At 43.6% G+C, this 12,500-nt stretch overlaps 1 protein-coding gene across 2 annotated transcripts in view; it reads right to left on the bottom strand.

Annotated features, from left to right (window-relative positions):
• The window catches only part of itih5 (inter-alpha-trypsin inhibitor heavy chain 5), a 65,435-nt gene that overhangs the window by 36,707 nt on the left and 16,228 nt on the right, over nucleotides 1-12,500 (bottom strand). For both annotated transcript variants that reach the window (XM_063217303.1, XM_063217305.1), the window contains 2 exons: nucleotides 12,385-12,500; nucleotides 10,547-10,719 (listed from right to left, as the gene is read on the bottom strand). The exon at nucleotides 12,385-12,500 is cut by the window's right edge and continues 138 nt beyond it. In XM_063217303.1, the coding sequence (XP_063073373.1) occupies nucleotides 10,547-10,719; nucleotides 12,385-12,500 (289 nt within the window). The remainder of the gene's footprint in view (nucleotides 1-10,546; nucleotides 10,720-12,384) is intronic.

The following is a 12,500-nucleotide window of genomic DNA, read 5'->3' as shown; positions in this document are numbered from 1 at the left end:
CCTGGGGGCAAAGTAGTGAATAAAGTAGCCATCCCACACCTGATAGAGAGGGTGCGGGTACAGAGAGAAAGACAGACAGACAGACAGACAGAAAAAGGTAGACAGGGCCCTGCCGTGGTCTAAAGGCAGGGCACTGGGTTACTACACCGGCAACCCGGGTTCGATTCCGGCCCGGGTCATTTGCCGATCCTTCCCTGGCTCTCTCTCGCCACTAATTTCCTGTCTCTCCTCCACTGTCCTCTCAAAATTAAAAAAGCAAAAAAAGCCCTAAAAATATATATTTTTTAAAGAAAAAGGTAGACACAGAGAAACATGTTTGAGAGGGAGGGAAAGAGAGGAGACTGATTTCTCTTGTTGCCATTCTCACGCTATACCATCCTATACTTCACAACCTGTTGTGAGGCTTTGTTTGCCTCAAAACAAGGATAACAGCTACACTGACGAGGTGAGACCATTTGCTGACCCCCCTCCACACACACACACACACACACACACAGGGGAATTGTGTCTGTGTTCACAAAAGGTCAAAATAAGGAAATAGAAGAAAATGTTTGTTTTTGTACTTTTCATAATATTTAACATTTAAAGTCCATAATGTATTTCTATTTTTGTATTCATCCTCCAGACGCACTTTATTTGCTGTTATTTTGAGTTTCTTTGTTGTACCTTTATTTTGACGTTGTCCTGTCTAACATGTTACTATATGTCACTTCCCGTTTGGAGTACAAAGAAATTCATGAAAGAAAGCGGTAGCGTGTGAGTGAGTTGCTCCACGCAAGGTTCAAGTTCAAGTGCGCTTTTAAAGTCAAAGGGAAGCGCTAAAGTTGTAAGCTTTTTAAGAAGAGTATCCTGAAGTCTCCAAGTCCATTCTTAGTCAACAAGCGGGAAAAGTGGTATGTGTAACTTGTCTTTTGTCATTTTCATTTTGTTTATGTCTTATTATTTTGGTGTTTGAGAGCATATGATTTAGTCCTGTGTTTTTTGTTTGTCTTTTTAGTTCTACGGTGTTTTCAAAGTGTTTCAACGTCGTATGAATGAGTTGGTGCAAAATAAAACATCAGTAAACCTGGACCTCGACTTTGCCTGTTGACTGGGAACGGCACAGTAGAACACTTCAGCTTCGGTGAAGGCGAGGACGAGGCGAGTGGCTACACCTGCGTTCCGAGGTCACCAAGGAAAGAGACTTTGTTCCGCGGGAAGGTGGCTGCTTTCGCTTGGAAGTATTCCGTCCGTGTTGCCGAAACAAGGAAGAAGATTACGGCGCGAGTAGGCAAGCAAGTGGACTCGCATTCGTGCCTTTGAAGTGGCGCGTGCTATTGAACTGCTCAAAGGTAAAATGACGCTGTTTTCCCTCTTCATTTGCGCTTGAGTTATCGTGGACATTTTGGAAACATTCTGGACTTAACCATCCGCGATTTCAAGACTTTTTAAGTAAACGAAAAAGAAAGAAAAAAAACTGAAATGAAAGAATGGACATTTTGTACTGCTATTGAATGGTTTTGAAATAATGGCTATTTTGGTGATTTGAAAATGTGTCTGTGTTTGTATTATGTTTGACAAAAGGGTTTATGGTTACCAGTGTACTTAATGGTTGAATTTAAGATGTCTGAAAGTTGAAGTAATTTAATTTGAGGCAATTTTCTTTTAAAAAAGAAAAAAAGAGAGAAAGAAAATTAAGCTCATCTTCAATTTAAGTAGCTCACTGCTTAATAGTATCTTGGTGTAGGCCTACTGCAATCACTGTAGTCCATCATGGCAGATGCACAAGAGGCCACATTACCTCCCACAAATATTGAGACAATTCCTAATTCAGAGAAAGACATTGTAGTGCAGGCTGAACATGAAGAGGATAAGGAACAAGATGAGGAGGCTAAGCAAGGTCAACCTCAATCCCAAGTGGAAGAAGTCCAAGACCTCAGGAGAAGTGGCCGCACACGAACACTGTCTGAAAAAGGAAAAGCACTGCAACATGAAAAATTAGATCAGTTACATAAAGCCTTTGGAAGAATGTATAAAAGGTGGAAGTATCATATAAATGGGTTGAAAAGGTCTCTAAAAAGCAAAGAAGATGTCGATTTTATTAAAGAGATTGTGAATGCCATTAATGCCACATTGAGAGAACTAAGCCAAGTGTATGACAAAATCAGAGTGATTGCTGTCCCGGACCTGGAGATTAGAAGGAGAAATGATGCTTGTCTGGCAATCACCAGGACAGCCAATGAGAAGGCCCAGTGTTTTATCAATTCAGAAGGCGACCCAGAAGATATTCCGTGGCCAGACTCAGAATCAGTATTTAATGCCACTGTATCTAGTATTACCTCCGCACGATCCATGGATATCTCCAGAGCATCAGGAAGAGCATCGCACAAGTCATCAGTGAAAAAACAAGAAGCAGCAGCTGAAGTAGCTGCAACACATGAAGTTTTGGAAATAATGAAGACGCAGCATCAACATGAGGAAGAGATACGGATGCTTGAGGCAGAGGAGAAAAGAAAGATGGCGGAAAGAGAAGTTGAGGAAAAGGAAATGGAAGCAGAGCTTGCGAGAAAAAGAGCTGAGTTTGTGGCAGAGAGTACAGCAAGGAAAATGAAAATACAGGAGAGAGAAAAGGAAGTTGAACGTTTACAGGGACTGAAAGAACATAATGCAGCACAAGCTAAGCTGAAGATTTATAGTGAGAGCATGTATGGTAGTGAGGATGAAGGTACTGCCGCTCCTCAAGAAAATGTGAATGTTCATGTTCCTCCTTTAAGTTTACCTTGCTCTAGCACTCGCCCCTTAAGGGCATCTGAGCGCAAAACCTCTCCAACCCCCTTGCCTGCCTCTCCACAAGTACCTGACGTTCACGCCAGCACACCTCAACCACATAATACTATGTCTTGTGAATCATCTAATGATCTTGTCAAAACACTTGCTGAAGCCATAACTGCTAATAGAATTCCCATTCCTGAGCCTGCTGTTTTCTTTGGTGACCCCCTCCAGTTCACTGATTGGAAGTTGTCCTTTAAGACCTTGATAGACCGTAAGAATCTTCCTGTTCAAGAAAAGCTGTTCTTTCTTCGCAAGTATGTGGGTGGCCCAGTGAAGAAAGCCATTGAAGGTTACTCCTTACTTGGAACCGAAGGTGCTTACCGTGCTGCTTGGGAGATCTTAGAAGACCGTTTTGGGAATTCCTTTGTCGTGGGCAAGGCGTACCGTGACAAGATCCAGTCATGGCACAAGATTTCTACCAAGGACAGCAGAGACCTGCGGGAATTTGTTGACTTCCTGACAAGTGTAGAGACAGCCATGCCACATGTGCAGGGCCTACAAGCTTTAAATGACTGTGTCGAAAACCAGAGAATCGTAGCTAAGTTGCCAGAGTGGCTAAGCTCACGCTGGAACAGATCAGTCACCATGTTCCAAGAAGAGCATAAAGTTTTCCCTGATTTTAAAGTTTTTGTTAAGTTTTTAAACAAGGAGGCTAGAATTGCCTGCAACCCAATCACATCACTCCAAGCAATAAAGCCAGTCGAGCATGATCAGTCCAAGACACATGACAACGGCTACAAATTCCAGAGAAATCACACTTCAACTGCCAAGACCTTTACTACCAGCTCTAGTGAAGATTCTAACAGCTGTTTATTCTGTAACCGATATGGCCATACTGTTCATGAGTGCCGCAAGTTCATGGAGAAGACATTGGAAGAAAGAGTTAAGTTTGTGCTGATGGAAAGATTGTGTTTTGGATGCCTCAAGCTTGGCCATATTTCCAAAAGTTGCAATGCAAGGTGTGTGTGTGACAAATGTGGCAAGCGTCACCCAACCTGTTTGCATGAGGATCGTGAAAAGAGAGATCAAGAACATCCATCACAGTCACAGACAGAAGTAACAGAAGTAACATCTAATAGGGTCATCCAAGATAAAAGAAGCACTCACACATCCTCTATCCTTCCAGTGTACGTCTCCAGAATAGACAATCCAGACGAAGAGGTGTTGGTATACGCACTGCTTGATAACCAAAGTGATTCCACCTTCGTTATAAAGAGTGTAGCAGATGAGCTGCGTGCTAACCAAGAACCTGTCCAACTAAAAATCTCAACAATGACATCTAAAGCACAAGTTGTCTCCAGCCATAAGCTGCAAGGGTTACAGGTGAGAGGTCTGATGTCCAGGGAGAGAGTTAAACTCCCCTTATCTTACACCAGGGACTACATACCTGCAAACAGATCTCATATACCTACCTGTGCCACTGCAAGGAATTGGCCTCATCTACAACATGTGGCTGACGAAATGCCTCCTGAGCTTCCCTGTGAAGTGGGATTGCTCATTGGCTATAACTGTCCTCAGGTCTTGCTCCCCAGAGAGGTGCTGAGTGGTGAAGAAGGCCAGCCATTCGCCCTGAAGTCCGTTCTGGGTTGGACCATTGTTGGCTCCAGCAACCTGGTTCGGGACCGTGAGAATGGAAGTGCCGTAACCCATCGCACTATCAGTAAGCAAGTACCACCTGTCATTACCCCTACTCACAGACTCTGGTCTGAAGTCCACCATGTGCACTGCAGCAAATTAAAGGAGATCCCGGCCTCTGTCGATGAGGAAAATGCTATGTCGCAAGATGATGTGGCGCTTCAGATGCTGGTGAAGAAAGGCCCCAAGTCAAGAGAAAGTGGTCCTCCAGAGAGTTCACTCCCTCTAAAGAGAAAGAAGAAGCAAGACTTACCTGAAGAAGAGAAGGTTATGGTGGGAGGACAAGATGGAGACCCAGAGTGGAGAAGATACCAAGTCCATTCCACAAAGATGAAGATGCAGACGTCTTCCTGGAAACACATGGTGTGCTATGATTGGAGGAAAGACATTGAGGCCAAAGTGAAACCCAAACGTCGTGCCAGAAGGGCCAAAAATCGTAAGAAAAGATCTGAGAAATCTGTGACACTTGAGAAAAAGAAAGCTGCTGATGAAATGAGTCCCCTAGAAAAGAAAAAGAAACTTGTTAAAGGAAAGCACTTTACCAGAATGTATTGGCATACGCCAGTGGATGTGCAAGCAACACTGCATCATGTCCAACATAGAGATATTGGTTAGTTGCACAACAAGCACACAAGGCAGTTTACCTATGTACAAGACAAAAGCACTACTTGAAAGTGATAAAGTAATTCATGAGTTTTATTCTAAAATAATTAAAGTAGATTTTAATATAAAGAATTCAATTAAAGGTTAAGTTTTAAGAGTGTGAATGACTGAGTGTGAGTGTATGCGTGCTGTATGAATGAAATGTCTGTCTAATCACACATAGTGTGATGGTGGGAGTGTGTCTGTGTTCACAAAAGGTCAAAATAAGGAAATAGAAGAAAATATTTGTTTTTGAACTTTTCATAATATTTAACATTTAAAGTCCATAATGTATTTCTATTTTTGTATTCATCCTCCAGACGCACTTTATTTGCTGTTATTTTGAGTTTCTTTGTTGTACCTTTATTTTGACGTTGTCCTGTCTAACATGTTACTATATGTCACTTCCCGTTTGGAGTACAAAGAAATTCATGAAAGAAAGCGGTAGCGTGTGAGTGAGTTGCTCCACGCAAGGTTCAAGTTCAAGTGCGCTTTTAAAGTCAAAGGGAAGCGCTAAAGTTGTAAGCTTTTTAAGAAGAGTATCCTGAAGTCTCCAAGTCCATTCTTAGTCAACAAGCGGGAAAAGTGGTATGTGTAACTTGTCTTTTGTCATTTTCATTTTGTTTATGTCTTATTATTTTGGTGTTTGAGAGCATATGATTTAGTCCTGTGTTTTTTGTTTGTCTTTTTAGTTCTACGGTGTTTTCAAAGTGTTTCAACGTCGTATGAATGAGTTGGTGCAAAATAAAACATCAGTAAACCTGGACCTCGACTTTGCCTGTTGACTGGGAACGGCATAGGAATATTCCCATGCGATAACCCATGCGATAACTGGCGTGAGAAATACATATGGATTTTCTCGCTAGGGTGTCAGGGAAAGCCTGTCCACACAATTCATCATCTGTTACAATAAAAATGCACACGCACGCACCGCACGCACGCACGCACGCACGCACACAGACACACACACACACACACACACACACACACACACACACACACACACACACACACACACACACACACACAGATCATTTGCTACAGAACATCTGCTATTCACACTGCGTCGTCCAGTCTTGACAAATGTGTGAGAAAATAAGGTATTTTCGCTCTATTAGACTGAAGCAACACGCAAGTCAGTTTTCCAAAATATTTACTACTAGTATGACCAAAGTAGTCATAAGGAATTTGGTGGTGGTGGTAAGTATTCATGAAAAAGGTAACATTTGTGAACAGGCAACATGAATTTTGGAAATAAACTACGAAAAACATTACATACTGCCCCTTTAAAAGGACCAAGCAGAAATCAGCAAGAGGGCTTTTGTAGGTGCGTAGTATGTTCAATAGGGATTTTTGTGTCTCAGTGTGTCAGTGTCTGTGTGTTCAAAATGTATGTATGTCTATGAATGTACACTCATCTCCCACTTTACTAGGCACAGCTAACTGACTAGTCATTGATGCATATTTTAAATCTGCCAATCGCATGGCAGGAACACAATGCATTTAGGAATGTAGACATGATTAAGGTCTAATGATCTGCTGCAACTTAAACTGAGCACCAGAAAGCATAAGAAACATGGTTTAAAGGGGCACAATGTAGGATGACATAGTTTACGCGGTGCCCGCGTCTCAAAATCTACACAGTCATGAAAAAACTGTTTAAATAAACTACGTAGCTGTGACAATGTTTTTCATCACTGAATGCCAGCAGTTGATACAAATCTGAATACGGTATGTAAAGTGATTTTCCTTATGAAAAGTGTTTCCCATGACACTCGTAGCGGACCGCTCTGACAAAAGTTATATTTGGAGTTTTCTGACAGTGGACCATGAAAGTGGTCGCGAGAATCATTGTTCACTTACTAATGACTCAAAAAAGCATCGTCTGACTCGGGACAGTGATTAATTAAACTTTTAATCCTACATAGAACCCCTTTAAGTAACTTTGAACGTGTTGGAGGAGCTGGTCTGGGTATTTCAGAAACTGATCTCCTGGCATACTCACGCACAACCATATCAAGGGTTTACAGAGAATGGTCAGAAAGAGAGAAAAAAAACCCTCAGTGAGTGTCAGTTCTGTGAGCAAAAACGGCCCTTGTTGATGCCAGAGTTCAAAGGGGAGTGGCCAGACTGGTTTGAGCTGATTGAAAGGCAACAAGAACTCAAATCACCACTTGTTACAACTGAGTTATGGCGAAGTGAAAAGCCCAACTGGGAAACTCCAACTCCCATTGTCATTGTGACACAGCACACAAGCGTTCACTGCACACTGCACACAACAAAATTGAATTTATGCCTCACCCATGCAAGGGGGCAGCCCCCAATGGCGCCCCAAGGGAGCAGTGCGGCGGGACGGTACCATGGTGAGGGTACCTCAGCCATGGAGGAGGATGGGGGAGAGCACTGGTTAATTACTCCCCCCACCAACCTGGCCGGTCGGGAGTCGAACTGGCAACCTTTGGGCTACAAGTCTGATACCCTAACCCAGGGATGTCAAACTCAGGCTAGGGGGCCATTTTATTTGGCCCACGAGATCATTTCAAATATGTATTACAGTTGGCCCACTATTAATATATAGCGTAATAACACTTGAACATGACTTTTAAAGTGTCACAGGAATATGAGCCCAGGGCCCAGGACAGTGAAAAAGCCCACAAAGGCAACAGCATACTGTATGTGCAGGCACATTGATCTATAATGGGACTCTGTTTGTGGAAATTAAATGAGTTTTAAGTGTGTGCATGCACAATTTTTTAAATTAAATGTTGAGTTTGGCACCTCGACTTCGCTACAGATTTAGATTTTGGCCCTCGATCAATTTGAGTTTGACACCCCTGCCCTAACGGCTCACCCATGACTGCCCAGAGATGAAGAGCGTCTCTGAAGGCGTAGCACGTCGAACCTTGAGGCAAACGCACTACAGCAGCAAAAGACCACACTGGGTGCCACTCCAGGTAGGCTACTGGAAACTGTGGCGACCATTCACACAGCAGGCTCACAACATTTGGAAAATATAGAATATTGGTAAAATGTTTCCTGGTGTGATGAGCTTCAATTTCTGCAGCAACACTCGAGTGGTAGGGTCAGAATTTGGTGTCAACAAAATGAAACCATGGATTCATTCTCTCTTCCATCCTGTATCTGTATTCTGAAGGCAAAGGGGGGCTCCAATTAGCCTCGCGAGCCATCCTACGTACTTCCGCCAAAGGATTGGCTCCACTACTGTAGTCTGGCCGTGCTTCTCTGTGGAGTGCCTGGAGCAGTAGAATTTTGATCGCAACGCCCCCCCAGAAAACAGCCAATAATCGAATATGCCCCCCACGTGGGGACGAAAGGGGGAGGACGCTCGTGACAATGACGTACACATCTGCGCCAGAGCCATTGGTCTGCGCTATGTTGTTGTTGAGTAACTGCCAGCGATTGGGTGAGAGGTGTCCAATAATTTCAAACCATAACTGAGTGCAAACTTCCTGCTTCCTACAATCGCTTCAGAGCAAACAAATGCCAGACCATGAATACGAAATGAAATGGGAGTATCTATGGGATGGTCAGGACCAGGCTAGGCTCCAATCCAGTACTACCAAGATAGTAATACATAACTAGAAATGCACCCAGTGTGCAGACCTCCGCTAAGGAAGTTAAGTTTGTTTTTAGACACATACAGTAGGATATTTGTGTCATGATGTGGTGTCATTTATGCAGGTTTATACACACCATTAGTGTGTTCAGAGAATTAAACTGTCAAGTTGTAACTAGATTATATCTGTATTTTTTATAATTACCATGTCCTTGATTAACTGTGGTCTGTTTTGTTCACCTGTGATTGTGGTATTGGAAAAGTGCTACATGCTATAGGCCTATTATGAACTTACTATGCACTGTCCTTATTGAAGGTCAGAAGTTGCTGGTCACATTGTTAAACGGTTTTGATGATTTGCAGCATGCCCTTATTACCATTTAAAATTTCACAGCTATTTCATATCACACTTTATAGACTAAATGGAATTATACCAATTTTATCAGGCAAATCCAGCCTTGTGCTTAGGCTACAAGATAAAAAATAAACCTGCTTTGAAAACTTGTGATCACGCGCTAATAGAACTGTATTAGTGATTACTGAAGGGACTGTAATGACCAACAAAACTGAAACAACCACAGACAACCGTATCTGGTTAGGCCTATTTTTTTGCCTACGATGGTATGCATCACTCTCATGGGCCACTGGTTGGCCTTAGCGCTGTCGTCTGAAGCGTGAAGCGGCATTTCCTTCTAAAAAAATCACTATCGCCTAATCCAGGGGTGTCAAACATACGGCCCGCGGGCCGCATACGGCTTTGTGGTCCATCTCGCAACTGGGGTTAAATTGAGTGAAGTGTAATTCATTTGACCAGCATTGTGAACTTACACAGCCACAAATTCCATATTTTGTTTTTTTGGCGATGGTACTTAATTCATTCGACATCATTGTCAACCAAAATGATCTGCGGTGGTCACTGTCCATCTCGCAGCAGTGCACTTCCACTTCATACGTATTTTATGCAGCGGTAGGCCTAATTAACTTCACAGGACTGTTTGTTAACTTCAACGAGGGTGTAGCCAAAAGGGGGCCTACTGATGAGCAACTTTTTAGGTTGATAGCACTGGTTTTGGAGCTGCCGTCAAAGGAGACAGTCCTTATTGCTTTGGCGCAGCCTAGGCACACCCGATTGGAATATTCGCCGGTGCTCGGCTATTACCGGTATGCATGCTGTCGGGCTTTCTGATCCCTGTCCATCTCGCAAACAACTTGGGGTTAACTTTAAATGTAGCAAAGGGGATGTAATGAATTTTACCAGCATTGTGAACGTACAGTCATAAATTATTTTGGCAACAGTAGCCTAATTAATTCGACAGCATTGTGAACCTAAGTCACAGTCCACAACAGCATTGTGAACTTACACGATCACATATTCCATATTTTTGACAACGTAGTTAATTCGACAGCATTGTGAACCTAAACGATCTGCGGGGGTGGTCACTGTCCATCTCGCAACAGCAATGATAACACGGACCAACACAATCACAAATTCCATTGGACAGGATTGTTTCCTGCCTGCGGATGAAGGTTGCACGCGGATGAACAACTTTTTAGGTGAAATGCACTTCGTGTTGGAGCTGGCGCGGCAAAGGAGAGTCTCTCCCTGTTCCTTATTGTTGCTGAGAAAGGCGCAGGCACGCTGGTGCTCAGTGCTCACCGTGCGCACCTTGTGGCAGGCAGTGAAATAACAGCGAGCGAACGAACGAACGAACAAACACAGTGAAATAGCAGCGAGCGAACGAACGAACGAACAAACACAGACAACACACAAACCCAGGCGATCACATCCTGGCAGAGGTAACAAAGTGGTCGCTGAGTGCATATGTCTGTACGATGCATGTTTTCATTCATTCATTCATTCATTCATTCATTTCACTGTACCTGAATGTCCCCGATGCCCATCTCCCTCTCCACGTCGTAGCGCACCACAAAGTCGCCCAGGTTCCCGGTGGTGGTGAGCCGCGCCTGCTGCACGATGCTGGGGCTGAACTTCGCACGGCACATGCTGTTGTTACGCTCCACCACCGTGGATATGGGCATAGGTGCGGACCTACCTGGAAATTAACAAGAAAATATTTGTTATGAATATATACAGTATAGTATAAGGGTTTTGGTGCAAAACGGTGTATCCAATATTTTTGACTTTTGCCTTTTATTACAAAAAATGACTGTCCAGAGGTCCTATCACCTGTGTGTGAATTCACACCATGTGTGAATTCTTGCCATTCAAATATTTTGGGAACATACTTTTTGAACCTGTGTGTTGTACAGTATGTTGTTGTGCTAGAAGTGAATTTCTGTGTGTTAAAGAGAATATCTCAGCATGTGTGAGTCTATGCATTTGCAGGTGCTCATGTGTGCATGCGAGAGAGAGAGAGAGAGAGAGAGAGAGAGAGAGAGAGAGAGAGAGAGAGAGAGAGAGAGAGAGAGAGAGAGAGTGTGTAGGCAGTAGAATAAACTGAAGTGATTGATGACAAAACATGCCTCTCTTTCGCTCAGTAGTGGTGTCAACAATAATCGATTCAGCGATGCAATGCAATGCGGGGCATGGACGATCCATTTCAATGCAGCAAGTTCCAGAATCGATGCGGCAATTTTTTAAAGTTTCAATTACTTATGTGGATATTTCGGGAGCAAATTAATGTTAAATTAAATAAAAGCACTTCAAAGCATTGAAAACTGCAAGGCTGATACAGAAAACAGCCAATAAATTTTTGCTCAGTATCTGACTACTTGTCAGGCGAGGCACAGAGACTAGCACAACAGCGAGATGAATGGCGTCGAGTCGTCGAAGCCTTATTTCCCATCCGGGAAGAAGAGGATTAAGTAAATAAGTAAGTAATCTGACTACTTGTATTGCCTCATCATGACTGATGAAACATTTGCTTTGCTTTCAGTAGAAATGTAATGCATTGCAATGCATTGTAGAATCGAATCGAATCGAATCAAATCGCTACCTCCCGAATCGTAATCAAATCGAATCGTGAGGACAGTGCCAATGCACATCACTATCGCTCAGTGTGTGTATGTCTGCCTGTTTTCTTTCTTCTTTCCCCCGCCCCATTCATGTGTGTGTGTGTGTGTGTGTGTGCGTGTGTGTGTGTGTGTGCGTGCGTGCGTGCGTGCGCATGTGTGTATGTGCATGTGTGTGTGTGGGAGGGTGGAGGAAACCTCAGATGACCACTGGGAGGAAGACACACACACACACACACACACACACAGCCTGGAAAAGTGATTGTAGTCAACAGGATTTGTTATCATGGAACGGTCAGAATGTACGTGACACACATTCTTTCTATTATCCACCCCCACCCCAGAAACACATGTACACACACACGCACGCACACACACACACACACACACACACACACACACACACACACACAAACAGACACACACACACAGACACAGACACAGACACACACACACACACACACACACACACACACACACACACACACACACACACACACACACACACACACACACACACACACACACACACACACACACCAACACCTGCAAATACAAGGACAGACATGTGCACTAATAATCTCTCACATACATAGAGGACATTCACACTCACACACTCCCACTCCCACTCACACGCACGCACGCACACAAACACACACACACACACACTACACACACACACACACACACTACACACATGCACACACACACACACACAAACACTTCCATCCCGCCCCATAGCGTACCATCTGCAGTGTTCCCGCTGGCTGCCGCCTTGCCATTGCGCATTGGCAGCACCTCCAGGTGAGTGATGCGCGAGTGCTCCACCACGGTCACCTCCACCGACAGACGACTGACCAAT

This window comes from Engraulis encrasicolus, chromosome 15 (genome assembly GCF_034702125.1).
Source record: "Engraulis encrasicolus isolate BLACKSEA-1 chromosome 15, IST_EnEncr_1.0, whole genome shotgun sequence".
NCBI lineage: Eukaryota > Metazoa > Chordata > Actinopteri > Clupeiformes > Engraulidae > Engraulis > Engraulis encrasicolus.
Note: the sequence above shows the minus strand (reverse complement) of the source record. Positions and strands in the feature narration are given on the sequence as shown.